At 43.8% G+C, this 15783-nt stretch overlaps 1 protein-coding gene across 9 annotated transcripts in view; it reads left to right on the forward strand.

Annotated features, from left to right (window-relative positions):
- scn8aa (sodium channel, voltage gated, type VIII, alpha subunit a) overlaps positions 1-14195 on the forward strand; it is a 131499-nt gene extending 117304 nt beyond the window's left edge. For 3 of the 9 annotated variants that reach the window (XM_088368779.1, XM_088368778.1, XM_088368784.1), the window contains 6 exons: positions 1410-1694; positions 1963-2016; positions 4137-4274; positions 4352-4456; positions 8198-8468; positions 12441-14193. In XM_088368779.1, coding sequence (XP_088224905.1) covers positions 1410-1694; positions 1963-2016; positions 4137-4274; positions 4352-4456; positions 8198-8468; positions 12441-13600 — 2013 coding nt within the window. In that variant the 3' untranslated portion in view covers positions 13601-14193. Of the gene's footprint in view, positions 1-1409; positions 1695-1962; positions 2017-4136; positions 4275-4351; positions 4457-8197; positions 8469-12440 lie in introns of all 9 variants that reach the window. The other 6 variants (XM_088368787.1, XM_088368782.1, XM_088368783.1 and 3 more) reach the window with 5 other exon arrangements.
- Positions 14196-15783: the final 1588 nt, after the last annotated feature.

The following is a 15783-nucleotide window of genomic DNA, read 5'->3' on the forward strand; positions in this document are numbered from 1 at the left end:
AGGACAGACGGTGGTTGTTGCACCACAAAACACATGAAACAGGATCCGGCCAATCTCTTGACTGAATCAAATTCAGTCGGATACTCCGAAAAGAGCTGGATCAGGTGCCTAATTGGCACATCCTTATTGTCCACATGGTACTAGTCTACCATATTTCAACACTCTGAGACTAGTTCAAACATGGGCAAACTACGGCCCGCGGGCCACATCAGGCCCACGGGGCCGTTTAATCCGGCTCACCAAACCTGAATAAATTGCAGTATTAAATATTTTTTTGGATCATTTTCCCTGCAATTATTATGTTTCCCCAGTAGATGGGGAAGCGCCTGCCCGCGCATTTACTCCCGGAAGCCGTGTCAGAAAGCTCGGTGCACACTCACAAGTGTGCGTACGTACTAAGTAGTACCGACCCAGCGCACTCCACGCTCTATTTCCATCAGTGCCAAATTTTGAGTGTGGGCTGTGTCGTCAGCATTCTCGTAATTTGCGCGCTGAGCTTTCAGAGACAGTTTTACGCTAATGCCATCCACAAACCTTCCACTGGAATCCTTCCATTAAAATGAGTGGCCCGAGGAAAAGAAAGGTGGACACTGAGTGCTGAGTATTAAAAAAAAGAGCAGACAATTTGGCTCGACCTACGTGTGTGAACGGACGTTCAGCCACATGAATGTCAACAAAGCCCGTCACAGATCTAGGTTAACGGACCGACACCTCTATCTTAAGAATTACCACAACAAATTTGACTCCAGACTATGATGCACTAGCAAAAAAGCGAAACCAACAATACTATTGATGCCTTATTACTTTATTTAGATGTATTCTTTCACTGATTCTTCAAGATGATGTATTTGGTCAGAATGTTTGCCGTTTGATGTGATTTCGCCTCATTAGATGAACGTATTTCATAAATCTGACCTACAGGCGCTGAAGTGATGGAAACTATTATTCATAATAACAGTGTCGTATTTAATGAGAAACACTGATAGTCGTTTTTTGGTGCAATATTTTTTTAATGCTGTTAATAAATCCATTTGTTTTCAAAAAGCTTTTTTTGAATATCCATACTTTACTACCTACTAAAAGTACAAACCTTTTATCCAATGACCTTTTACATGTGATTTCTATTACTTCACACGAACACTACATCCATCTGCTCCTGGTTCGGCCCCCCGGTCAAAATTTAGAACCAAATTCGGCCCGCCAGTCAAAACGTTTGCCCACCCCTGGACTAGTTCTGATCGATAAAATATTACTTCGAAAAATTGTGTCTCCTCAACTACGTAGAAAAGCATTTCGGTGGTGAATGTATGGTCATAACAGAACGATGGATCCTGCCAAAAGGTTGAAATGATTTTGCTTGTTTCTTACTGCTAACACGGTTGTATCCTGTCTTTCCTGATCTGGTTTAGGTGGTAGTCAACGCCTTGGTGGGAGCCATCCCTTCCATTATGAATGTCTTGCTGGTTTGCCTCATCTTTTGGCTGATTTTCAGTATCATGGGGGTCAACCTGTTTGCGGGAAAGTACTACTTCTGTTTCAACGAGACCTCTGAAAATTACTTTCCTGTTGACGTGGTCAACAACAAGACCCAGTGTGAGGCCCTCATTGAACAAAACTTTACGGAGGTTAGGTGGAAGAATGTCAAAATCAACTTTGACAACGTAGGTGCCGGCTACCTGGCCTTACTCCAAGTGGTGAGAGTATACCTTCTGTTGGCCTCACTTTTTTTAAACTTGCCATCATTGTCTCATTTCTTTGATTTGCATCCACAGTTACATTGTGTGTATTGAGTGCTTCTTTACCCTTATCTTTTTTTTTTCATTCACAACATGATAAACTGGACATGCATCACTTGGTTTAGGTTTCAACATTTGCTTTCCCTTTTAACAAAATGTTGGCTTGCCATTGTGTTTTCAGTTAGTAATCTTTATCATGTGTCTAAACATGTCTGTCTTTTCAAAGGCCACATTCAAAGGTTGGATGGACATTATGTATGCAGCTGTGGATTCCAGAGAGGTAGCTTTTATTGTCAATGTCCCTTATATTTAGAATAACTATAACCATCATAAAACCATTATTAACTTCACAGGCATTTTTCCCTATACACATCACAATAGGTGTTAAGTGATGTCAAAATACCCCAAATCTAAACATTGATAGGACGCTTCATACAGGATTTCTTGTCTTTCTAAAATGATACTACTTTTCAGGTTTTTTCCTGCTAACGGGTGTGTTCTTGCCCTGTATAATGCTGAAAGTATGGCCTTTGTTAGCTCGCCAACTAGGGGTGAACCACCCGCGAGACACTTGTACTCATGGGAACAGTGTTTAAGGTGTGGGGGCTGCGGCTCAGGCAGTAGAGGGTCATTCAGAATCCGGAGGGTCGGTGGTTCACACCCAGCTTGGACCAAGTCACGTGTTGTTGTGTCCTTTGGCAAGACACACACTTTGCCGTCACAAATCCAATGACACGACACAAAGTCAATCATTGAGCAGCGCCTTAGAGCAGGGGTCACCAACCTTTCTTAAACCGAGACCTACTTCCTGGGTACTAATTAAGGCAAAGGGCTACCAGTTTGACACACACTTCTGAAATAGCCAATTTGCTCAATTTGGCTTTCACTTTGTGTTATTATTGTCATTTCCAGTTCACGCGTAAGTGTGATTTTAGCAAGAATAGCAAAAATACAGTCAAACCTTGGTTTTTGACCACAATCCGTTCCAGAAAGCAGTTCGAGAAGCAAATCGGTCGATTTCCGAATCTATTTTTCCCATTACAAATAATGGAAAAAAATCTTAATCCGTTTCAAGACAATAAAAACCCGCCTTTATTAAGCATTTTTTCATTTGCGCATATTTGTCCGATCGTGCAACCGTAGCGCATCGCCCACCGCGCAACTGCACCGCGCTGGTCGCATTATTGTGACAGAGCCGTCGCTAAAATTTACAAATAATTTTAAAGTCCTGATGTACTTTCCAAAATTTAAGTGGACCTAAGTGCGCAGGGAGCTTAATTTTGTCCAATCACGCAACTGCAGCGCACCGCCGAACGCGCAACAGTAGCGCGTCGCCGACCGCGCAACTGCACCGCGCTGGTCGCATCATTGTGACAGAGCCGTCGCTGAAATTTACAAAATAATTTTAAGGTCCTGATGTACTTTCCAAAATTTAAGTGGACCTAAGTGCGCAGGGACCTTAATTTTATCCGATCACGCAACTGCAGCGCACCGCCGAACGCGCAACAGTAGCGCGTCGCGGACCGCGCAACTGCACCGCGCTGGTCGCATTATTGTGACAGAGCCATCGGTAAAATTTTGAAAATATTTTTAAAGTCCTGATGTACTTTCCAAAATTTAAGTGGACCTCAGTGCGCAGGGAGCTTAATTTTGTCCGATCGCGCAACCGCAGCGCGCTGGGCGCTCACTGTCGCATTGCTTTAAGAGCGTCTTTGTGTTTTAGGATGGCTTTACTGCTCCCACTTGCTTTCTTTGGAGGCATGATTAGGGGTTAATACAATCCTCAAAGTAACGAAAATACAATAACAACGGAGTCAGTCGCCATCCGGGCCGCGCGGTCGGGTTTTCTCGGGTTCTCCCAACTCATCTCGCGAGGTTCGACCTCCGAATTTTGTTCAACAACTGAAACAAAAAAATCTCGATTTTTGTTTTTGTTTGTTTGTTTCAATTTCAATTTGTTCGAGAACCAGGATGTTCGAAAACCGAGGTTTGACTATAAAATAAATAGATGCAGTTCACTGACAAGTGCCGCGATTTGAGCTAATTTTAGAACAGTCCTGCGGGAGACTCATGCGGTCCTCACGGGCGACCTGGTGCCCGCGGGCACCGTGTTGGTGACCCCTGATGTAGACCTTTATGCTTCAACGTGATGTTTATTCAGAGGGGATGCGGGTTGGGTTTCAGCAAAGTTAAAGTAAAATCTGTAACATTGCTAAACATCGCTTCAAAGAAGCAGCAATTTGAATTGTTTCAAAAATCCAAATAAAAAGGCAAAACGTTAATCATTTATAATTTTGGCTAAAATGGGGGTCAAGGGAGGTTTTCATATTATGTATCGTGAAAAAAAATATTTGGTTGAATTCCAAAGTTGAACCACTGACCTGCCTTTCTTGCTCTTAGGTGGAAGATCAGCCAGACTATGAAGTTAACATGTACATGTACATCTACTTTGTGGTTTTCATCATTTTTGGCTCCTTCTTTACCCTGAATCTCTTCATCGGTGTTATCATTGACAACTTCAACCAGCAAAAGAAAAAGATAAGTCTAGCATATCGTTTTCTCTCTTTAAATCCCGGTACAAGATTATGACCTGATGTTGTTTTTCTGCCCTTTACTTTGGAGGTCAGGATATCTTTATGACAGAGGAACAGAAGAAGTACTACAATGCCATGAAGAAACTGGGCTCCAAAAAGCCTCAGAAACCCATCCCTCGACCACAGGTGCAGTATGCCCTTCCCCCCTTTCTGTAAGATACAAATCTATCTATTCAATTCATTCACGCAACACAAATATGATATTTGTCTTACAATCATATCCCTTCTTCGAGCTGCCCAATCTAACCAAATTGGCTCACTTTTCAGGATACGTAGACACATCATTGAGTATAAGCTCACGCGATATTGATATGATACATTATCAGGACAAATTACATACTACTTTTATGACTTATTTTGTATTACTGATTGTTGTAAAATTCATATCACTCAAACAGTATATATCACTATAGTCAGCAACAGTGGGTATTTGTGTTATGTGATATTTGGGTTACTGTATGTTGGAGCATAAAACAGAGGTGCTTATAGGTAGCAGGAAGTACGTATGTACATGTCATGAACTATGGGTTAGTAAATGTTTGAACTGCCTTTGAGTGTCTCTGTTGTAAGAACATACACCGACACAAGTGACGACAAAGACCTGTGAGTTGACGCATGTCGCGAATGATCAAACGGATTTATTATTATATCGTTATTATTATCATCATTTTATTTATTTTTTGTTTTTTGCGAGGGTGGGTCAGTGTGCACTGGCATAAATGGCTATCGGGAAGAGCGGCACTGATGACAACAGACATCAAATACATGAGTACCTCGGACCTACGATAAAATGTCTTTTGTATAGCAGTGCCACAAGCAGGGGCAAAGGATAAAATGTTTGAAATTATTGAGAGAGGTACACATTGCTTGCAGACATTTTGATGAAAATATTACAACCCAAAAGTGTATTTTGGGTTTGTGTTAAAGCTCTGTTTTACAAAGTCATCCTCCACTTTTCATAAACACACCACAATTCTGAAATACTTGAGAATTTAACTGGAGATAATGGAATCTATTAATTGCTCAACTCCTCAGAGATTGACAGGTGATGTAAAGTTTTATCAGGTGTTCAGCCATTTTTTTCTGAGCTTGCCTGAATAGGAACTACAAAGTGGGCAAGTACTTCAATATTGAGTGGTGAATCTACATCACAACAAGAAATTCAGATCAGTTTGTATTTGCAGGCCTTTGCCTTTCAAAGGCTACTGCATGTAAATATCTTGGATTTAGATGACATGGGATATTTCAATTACAGTAATCCCTCGCTACATCGCGATTCGATTATCGCGGCTTCAGTACATCGCGGATTCCCCCCCCCAAAAAAAAATTCACAAATTCAAAATAAACCTTCTAAATTGAGTAATCATGGCACAAAAAATGCCCACACGCCAGTATAAAGCAGGGAGTGTCCACACAATTGCAGTACGTACACTTGTACCTTTTTATAAAAAAAGTTGTTTTCATAATAAGAGTTCTAAAAACATATTTACAGTATTGTACCTTGTTATAAAAAAATGTTATAATAATAAAAGAGTTCTAAAAACATATTTACAGTATGTACACTTGTACCTTGTTATATAAAGTTTTTATAATAAAAGCGTTCTAAAAACATTTACAGTATGTATACTTTAGCTACATATACATGTCACACACACGCACACACACACTCGCTCACACACCCACACACACGTATCATATGTTTATTTATATTATTTATACATTATTTTCTGTATGTCATTTACACTACGTATTGATATACAGTGGAGCCTCGGTTTTCGACCACAATCCGTTCCAGAAAGCTGTTCGAGAAGTGAATCGTTCGAATTCCGAATCATGTTTTCCCATTACAAATAATGGGAAAAAATGTAATCCATTCCAAGCAACAACAAAAAACCCCGCCTTTTTTAAGTATTTTTTCATTCGCGCATTTTTGTCCGATTGCGCAACTGCAGCGCACCGCCGAATGCGCAACCGTAGTGCATCGCCGACCGCGCAACTGCACCGCGCTGGTCGCATTATTGTGACAGAGCCGTCGCTGAAATTTAGAAAATATTTTTAAAGTCCTGATGTACTTTCCAAAATTTAAGTGGACCTCAGTGCGCTGGGAGCCAAATTTTTTTCCGATCGCGCAACTGCAGCGCACCGCCGAACGCGCAACCGTAATACGTCGCCGACCTCGCAACTACACCGCGCTGGTCGCATTCCTGTGACAGAGCCGTCACTGAAATTTATAAAATATTTTTAAAGTCCTGATGTACTTTCCGAAATTTGAGTGGACCTACTGCGCAAGGAGCTTAATTTGGTCCGATCGCGCAACCGCAGCGCGCCAGGCGGTTACTGTCGCATTGTTTTAAGAGCGTCTTTGTGTTTTAGGATGGCTTTACTGCTCCCTCTTGCTTCCTTTGGAAGCATGATTAGAGTTGATGCAATCCTCAGAGTAACGAGAATGTAATAACGAACAGAGTTAGTTGGCATTCGGGTCCTCTCGGCTCATCTCGCGAGGTTCGACAACCGAATTTCGCTCGACATCCAAAGCAAAGAAAATTTCGAATTTTTTGTTCCAATACCGATTTGTTCGCGAACCGGGACGTTCAAAAACCGAGGCTTCACTGTAGTAGTATTTACATGTTTGAAACTGTTATTTAATGTTCTAATGATAACATATGCACTTATATGGTTTAATATACACTTATTGATACACAAACAATGTATGTATGTATGTATGTGTCATAGAATGAGTGGAGCTGGGCGACCAAATGCAGCTTGGACCTGAGTTTATTGAGGGAACTCAAAAGACAGACGAGAGTCTCGACTAGGGATGAGAATACCTGAAAAAAAAAAACAAGACAAAGACAAGACAAAGACAAGACAAAGACAAGAAAGACGAAAACAATCCGACAGGGGCTGACACGCAGACAGGACTTAAATACAAGACATGTCACGAAAGGCAGGTGACGGCGATTACCTAGATTGTGAGCAGACACAGTAGGGGAGGGGTGACGCGAACAGAAACCATGGCAACTGTTAGTGTTGATAGATTATTTTGATGGTATGATTATGTTGGAATGTAGACTATAATGATGAACTAAACTTGTCCTGTTCTCACAACGCAGTAAAATAAAGTGCTTGCATCCTCTGCACTGGTTGACCTGCTGCAGAGGAAGTTGTTCTGTTTACTTTAGATCAGGGGTCTCAAACTCCAGTCCTCGGGGGCCGCATTACTAAATGTTTTCCAAGTTTCCCTCGTTAAACACACCTGATTCAAATGATCAGTTCATCCTCACGTTCTGCAGGAGCCTGATAATTGAATCAGGTGTGTTTAACGAGGGAAACTTGGAAAACATGTAGGAATGCGGCCCCCGAGGACTGGAGTTTGAGACCCCTGCTTTAGATCGTAAAACACCCCCTGCTCTAATCTCACCAGACGCCAGGGGTTCACCAAACCTGTCACCCACACCCTGCTTTCTCTCAATAAATATGCTCTTGCAAGAGACCAAAGGCAGACTGCCTTCGAACATCTCTGTACGAACGTTTTCTCCACTTGCAAGTGCTAAAAAGGCATACTGTCTCCCGTGTGGTTCTTGCAAATAAGTTAGAATGAGCACCACTCTAACAGCAACATTAAAACAAGGAAACGAACGGACATGTATCGCGACAGTATGTTAAAAAAAAACAAGCTGACACTACTTCGCGGAGTTTCACATGGTCTTGGAACCAATTATTCACGATAAACAAGAGATTACTGTATTCAACATTTGAATAAAGTAAATCAAACATTAAGTTAAATAACACAATCTTGAAAAATAACCTCAATAAATCCATACACACTGTATATTAACTTTTATAATCTACATTTTGTCTCCACAGAACAAGATTCAAGGAATGGTCTTTGACTTTGTCACACAGCAAGTCTTCGACATCTCCATTATGATCCTCATTTGTCTCAACATGGTCACCATGATGGTGGAAACGGACGACCAATCAGATGAAACAGAGAATGTCCTCTACTGGGTCAACTTCATCTTCATTGTGGTCTTCACCACGGAATTCTTGCTGAAGCTCTTTGCTCTTCGCCACTACTACTTCACCAATGGATGGAACATCTTTGACGTGGTGGTGGTCATTCTGTCTATTGTTGGTGAGTTGAGGGGCAGAGACATTGGTGTCTATCAAGCCGTTTAGTGTGAATGACCAGAGTGCAGTTTGGAACAATGTTCATCTATGTCAGGGGTCACCAACACGGTGCCCGCGGGCACCAGGTCGCCCGTGAGGACCGCATGAGTTGCCCGCAGGACTGTTCTAAAATTAGCTCAAATAGTGGCACTTGTCAGTGAGCTGCATCTATTTATTTTATAGTCAAACCTCGGTTTTCGAACGTCCTTGTTCTCGAACAAATTGGAATTCAAACAAAAAAAATCGAGATTCATTAGGTTGTCGAACAAAATTCGGAGGTCCAACCTCGCGAGATGAGCCGAGAGGGCCCGAGAAAACCCGACCGTGCGGCCCGGATGCCGACTGACTCCGTTGTTATTGTATTTTCGTTACTTTGAGGATTGTATTAACCCCTAATCATGCCTCCAAAGAAAGCAAGTGGGAGCAGTAAAGCCATCCTAAAACACAAAGACGCTCTTAAAGGGCTAGAGACACCGGTATATGTATAAATCGGTTTCAGTTAGCTTATGGGCTTATAAATATAAATTGACGCTCGAAACAACGAAAAGGAAGCTGTTGCTCTGAAAAATATCATTTAAATTTGCCGCACAGACGAGTTTGACTGCACCGAGCCGCCAGCCGGAAGTGACGTCTCATGACGTCTCAAGTTGTACGCGTTTAGCTTCAGTGAATGTAAACAAAAGGAGAAGAGGGGCCAGCGCGGAGACGTCGGGCCATGTTTGCGGCCAACCCAGCTCGCCTAGCCGTGCCTTCCATTATCCTGGCGTACATTCGTTCGCGGGACAACAAGATGGGTTGAGTTCGCCTGATAGGATCCACGAACCGGACAGTGCGTGCCTGCTGTGTGCTCGTGTTCACAGTGGCCTGGTTGACTGTCATCTTTCCGGACTCTGCTGTGCATCGGGAGCGGCTAGCGTGCTATCACTCTTAGTGTTCATCTTCTTGTTTTATTTTTCCTGTGTTGTTTACTTGTATGTGCGTTGTGAACGCTGTCTTGTCACCCTGGGATAGTGAGAAACGTAATTTCGATCTCTTTGTGTGTCTTGACATGCGGAGGAATTGACAATAAAGGAGACTTTGAGACTTTGACTTTGAAAAGTATGTCGAAGCGTGACGGGAGGGGCACAATTCAGAAAACGTGCTCAGCCCGTCGAAAAAATGCGATTTAAGAAATAAAATTAAAAATGCGCCTAAAACCTAAACCAAATGCTGCAGATGTTCATTTCTTCATTCGCAGTGGTCAACTCGGCACTCTACTCTTTTTACTATGCCAACCTAACCACTGTGACGGGAGAGGCACAATTCAGAAAACGTGCTCAGCTCGTCAAGAAAATGCGATTTAAGCAATAAAATTAAAAATGCTTATAAAACCTAAACCAATCGTTGCAGGTGGTCATGTCTTCATGTGCTGAGATCAACTCGGTACTCTAAAGCCCCCAAGAGCACTTTTTACTATGCCAACCTAACCAGAGTGACGGGAGGGGCACAATTCAGAAAATGTGCTCAGCTCAGCCCAAGTGAACTGCTAGATTCATCATATTCTGCGTCAAAAGAGGTTTCTGAATCGGATAAAATGATGCTAATATTGCCGCTAGAAACGTAGCTGTCGCTATCATCTGCCATGTTGTTTGGGTTTGTTGACATCCAGATGTACAACTTGTGACGTCACAGTAATGGCGCCGCCAGTTTGGCTTCGTGCGGGACCCGATCGATAAACTGGCATTTCATTTCAGCTTTATTCTTAGTAATCGGTGTCCATTTTTAATTTCCAATGCGGCAAATGTGTTCACTTTATACATTCTATCAAATTCCGTTCTAATTGAAAAAAAAAAAAGGGATGTCTCTAGCACTTTAAAGCAATGCGACACTGAGCGCCCGGCGCGCTGCGGTTGCGCGATCGGGCCAAATTAAGCTCCCTGCGCACTGAGGTCCACTTACATTTTGGAAAGTACATCAGGACTTGAAAAATATTTTCTAAATTTTAGCGACGGCTCTGTCACAATATTGCGACCAGCGCGGTGCAGTTGCGCGGTCGGCGAAGCGCTACTGTTGCGCGTTCGGCGGTGCGCTGCAATTGCGCGATCGGACAAAATTAAACACCCTGCGCACTTAGGTCCACATAAAAATTCGAAAGTACATCAGGACTTTTAAAATATTTTCTAAATTTCAGAGACGGCTCTGTCCCAATAATGCGACCAGCGTGGTGCAGTTGCACGGTGGGCGACGCGCTACGGTTGCGCGTTCGGCGGTGAGCTGCAGTTGCGCGATCGGACAAATATGCGCAAATGAAAAACAATGCTTAAAATAGGCAGGGTTTTTTGTCTTGAAACAGATTAATTTTTTTCCCATTATTTGTAATGGGAAAAATAGATTCAGAATTCGACCGATTCGCTTCTCGAACCACCTTCTGGAACGGATTGTGGTCAAAACCCAAGGTTTGACTGTATTTTTGCTATTCTTGTTAAAGTCACACTTACATGTGAACTGGAAATGACAATAATAACACATAGTGAAAGCCAAATTGAGCAAATTGACTATTTCAGAAGTGCGTGTCAAACTGGTAGCCCTTTGCCTTAATCAGTACCCAGGAAGTAGCTCTCGGTTTAAGAAAGGTTTGTGACCCCTGATCTACGTCAATCTCACTCAACTATTCTACATAGTATGGGCTACTGTAAATTGTAACTAGTTATATATTTTTTTTACTCTTTCTGAATTGCGTGTTACACTGAAATGGTTAAAAAACCTTTGGGTGGCAGTAACCCCAGGAGTGGATGAGATTCACCTGGCCTAAAAAAGTGGACAGGGGTGTGTGTTCCGACAATAAGGTGATCACACTCCTCAGCCTCCCCAGCTAGATCATGAAGAAAACTGGACAAATGGCAATTTGGATTTTCTTCTGGCAGTTTAACAGTGGACCAGTGGAAAGATCAAGATCAGTGATACAAGTACCCGGAATGACTTTCTCCTGCATGGTGTATGGACTCTCTGGTAGAGAAAGGGTGAGAAGCACTGTCACATTGGAGGGACTCAGAATAGAGCTGCTGCTCCGTCATATTGAGACGACCCAGATGAAGTACCTCAAAGTATCTGGGTAGAATTCCTCCCGACTGAGTTGTTCCTGGTACGCGGATGTCCCAGGACATGCGGGAAAATCCATGAGCCCGGTTTTTGTGTTTAGCACAAGTTTACCACAAAGCCCAGTCTAACTGTGCGCATGAGTGGAGGAGTGTTCTTTCCTTTGGTATTTTCCTACACCCGCATAGGTTGACGAGGGCGTTTCTGCCATTGAGCGCCGTTGTGGTATGGAACACAGTCAACTCTTGGGCATTCGAAATGGCTTCCCTCAATCCCTTTAACTTCAGCGCAGCGAGAGATATACGGACGTGAACCCTCAAATGTAGCAACTGTGTGCACAGTCGCCGTCCCGCATGCAGTCCTGAGTGGTCTGGGTACGTGCAATGTGAAATCTTGGAAACTTAACAAAAGAGGGCAACCACAATTTCTAATATAGTGCTTGTGTTGGAGCAAGCATTTAAATGCATGCACTTGCACAAACATGACCAGATTAAATTCTTGTTTGCACACGCTGAGAAAGAGATCATATGAGACCACCATTGTGGTCTGTCTTAAGCCATAATTACATTCATAATTATGTAACAGTTACTGTGACAGTGGCTGTAAATTTAGGAATATTCCCTGATACAGATTTTCAGAATTGGCAGCTAGCAAACATTTACTTGGTTGTTGTATTTGTATTTCACTTGGTGCTTGAGCAGGCAATACAGAGGGCCAATGATTTGTCTACAAAAAATTAATTCCAATTATGATTTTATTTTTATTTTTTCTATAAAGTCTTCCATGTCTTTATACTTGCCGACACCCATCTATGGTACATGCTGCATTTTTACACGAGTGTGTTTCCTGTTCATTCTTACAGGAATGTTCCTGGCTGACCTTATCGAGAAGTATTTTGTATCTCCGACGCTGTTCCGAGTGATCCGCTTGGCTCGTATCGGCCGTATCCTGCGTCTTATCAAAGGAGCAAAGGGCATCCGAACGTTACTCTTTGCCCTGATGATGTCACTTCCTGCCCTGTTCAACATTGGCCTCTTGCTCTTCCTGGTCATGTTCATCTTCTCCATCTTCGGCATGTCCAACTTTGGCTACGTGAAGCATGGTGCCGGCATCGACGACCTATACAACTTTGAGACCTTTGGCAACAGTATGATCATCCTGTTCATGATCACCACTTCGGCCGGCTGGGACGGCTTGCTTCTGCCCATCCTCAACTACCCGCCGGACTGTAATCCCAACTTGGAGAACCCAGGCACCTCAGTCAAGGGCGACTGTGGTAACCCGTCAGTGGGGATATTTTTCTTTGTCATGTACATCATCATTTCTTTCCTGATTGTGGTCAACATGTACATTGCCATCATCCTGGAGAACTTTAGCGTCGCCACAGAGGAGAGCGCTGATCCACTGAGTGAGGATGACTTTGAGACCTTTTACGAGATCTGGGAGAAGTTTGATCCCACTGCCTCTCAGTTCATCACTTTCGCCAAGCTGTCCGACTTTGCTGATGCACTGGAACACCCGCTTCGTGTCCCGAAGCCCAACACCATCGAGCTGATTGCCATGGACATGCCCATGGTGAGCGGCGATCGCATCCACTGCCTGGACATTCTGTTTGCCTTCACCAAGCGTGTGTTGGGCGACAGCGGTGAGTTGGACATGCTGAGGCAGCAGATGGAAGAGCGCTTTGTCGCGGCCAACCCCTCCAAGGTGTCCTATGAGCCCATCACCACCACACTTCGCCGCAAACAGGAGGACGTCTCGGCTAGGATCATCCAAAATGCCTATCGCGCTCACCTCATCCGCCGCGGCATCATTTTCAAGCGCCACATGTTCACTAACAACAAGCTTGAGAATGGCAGCACGAACCAGGAGAAGAAGGAGAGCACGCCATCCACCGCCTCGCTCCCTTCGTATGACAGCGTGACCAAACCAGACAAGGAGAAGCAGGACGACAACAAGGAGGCATGGGCCAGGAAGGAGAAGGACAAAAACAAAAAAGATGAGTGGGAATCTAAGTGTTAGGCACCATGAGACTCTTGAGCCCCACCGAAGTAGAAACATTTGCAAGTAATAAAATCTGAGAAAAACACTGGGAAAAAAAATGTTTACAGACTACTGAGGAAACACGGTTTCTTATGTCATCAAAGACAGCTGAACCAAACACAATCAGTTTACTGTGGAACTTTGCTGCATCATGACTAAGCTCTTAGAGTGACTCACAACAGTGTGCTGGCCATGCCACACAAGCACGCGCGCACACACACACACACACACACACACACACACACACACAGATATTTTTGGGGACCAACTTGCCAAGGCACACAACTCTCTGGTGAACAAATGAAAGAATAGCAACGTCCCTGCCACAGCAGAGCATGTCAAATCCCTCTGCAAAGCTTCCATGCGAGAGCACCACTAGAACTGCAACATCAGTATAAAAGAAGAAGAAGAAGGAGAAGAAGAAAAAAATCAACCACACAAGCGAGCAAGCCAGCTATTGGGCGATGGATGGATGGATGGATGGATGGATGGATGGATGGATGGATGGATGGATGGATGGATGGATGGATGGATGGATGGATGGATGGATGGATGGATGGATGGACGGACGGACGGGCGGGCGGGCGGGCGGGCGGGCGGGCGGGCGGGCGGACGGACGGACGGACGGACGGATGGATGGATGGAGAGCAGAATACTGAAATTGTTGAGTGTTTAATTTGTTTAGCTTGTCTATGCCTCGTCGCAACATTACATGATTCAAGCAGCAAAAAAAAAGAAGTAACATCAAGCTCATGTCACAAGCGCTTTCATCTCGGTTACGCTGACATAAGGAAAAGACATTCAGATCTTAGTCTTGGTTTTGGGCTGCAGAAGACTTGCTCAGATCAATAATAATAATTGTTGTGCTTGTTTGATGCATAGAAATGACTTGCATGAAGGCATGTTTTGATCAGGAATCATGCATGAGTAATCATAGTCCACAAGACACTAAATGCTCATAACTCTGCAGAGGTTTCACAGTGTGACATGGAGGCGACTGCCCACTGGAGCTGATGAACCGGCTGTTTGGCAACTTAAAGTTTTTTTTTCTGCTCTGCATTGATATGTCGGCGTCAAAGAGGCAGAAGTCGACACTTGTGTTGAGGATGTTAGCTCTCCCCCAGCGGAGTGCGGCGATCGCATCACTTTTGTCCTTTTACTGTTGGGACAATGTTGTATGTCACAGAGTTTGCGGTGTTTTGATCTGGGGTGCTCAAAGAATAATAGGGTATCCCTACTACTGCTGTAGCCCTTGTAGACAGTAGAGGAAGAAGACGCGTTTGATTTCCTCCTTTTGTACTCGTGACGGATATGCATTAGAGCTTTCCAGCCAATGAGGCGTTATATAATGTCACATTTTTCTGACAATTTGGAACCACGGTCTGGGAGATTGTCTTTTCTGTTGTCTTCCCACAAGGCTGGAGAATGACGCAGACAATCACGGAGTGCGGGCGGGGTTTGCACGAAGCTATCCCAATTCCCAAGCACTAAGCCTTGTCATGCCAAGCATGAGTGGAAGGGGCATAAAGGGCTTTTGGTTGCTAGAATCCAGTGGGCTATGTCTGCGGGTGATCCTCAACAACAGAAATAACTGCCATGTTTCTCTGTTTATCATTAGCACCATCTTTTTTCACACACGCTTCCAGTGAGTCTGACAGAGGTGATAAAATCAAGACTTTCTTCTGATGAACATCAGGAGACCTCACATAGATGCAGCTACCGTGTGTGAGCAATCAAAAAAGTTTTGTGGAGAAACGGAAGGCTTTGTCAATCCAGCTGCCTCTTGAGGTGTTCCTGCCATTCCTTTTGTACGTGCCAATCGATGGTCCTATTTCTACGCGGATGACTTGCCCAGCGTCCAATACCATTTTGGTGTGTTCAACACTGCCGACCCCACCCCCCTACAAAAGGACACCCTTTTGTCTGTACCATGAAACCAGGACTGTTTACAGCATGATGTCTCCCAATAGTTTGGCTGTTGCACACTGAAAACAAATACATTCCCAATGAGAGAACCACTGGAGCGAGCTGTGCCATCCAGCCGAACAGCGCTCATTTCGGATGGAACCGATCTGATTGACTCGCTCACCGCGCCAACCACAAACAGACAAAAAGACAAAAAAAAAGAATACGATGTACAGCGCAGGCGACGATGTAAATGG

This window comes from Syngnathus floridae, chromosome 2 (genome assembly GCF_059516105.1).
Source record: "Syngnathus floridae isolate MCC-2025c chromosome 2, RoL_Sflo_1.0, whole genome shotgun sequence".
Classification (NCBI taxonomy): domain Eukaryota; kingdom Metazoa; phylum Chordata; class Actinopteri; order Syngnathiformes; family Syngnathidae; genus Syngnathus; species Syngnathus floridae.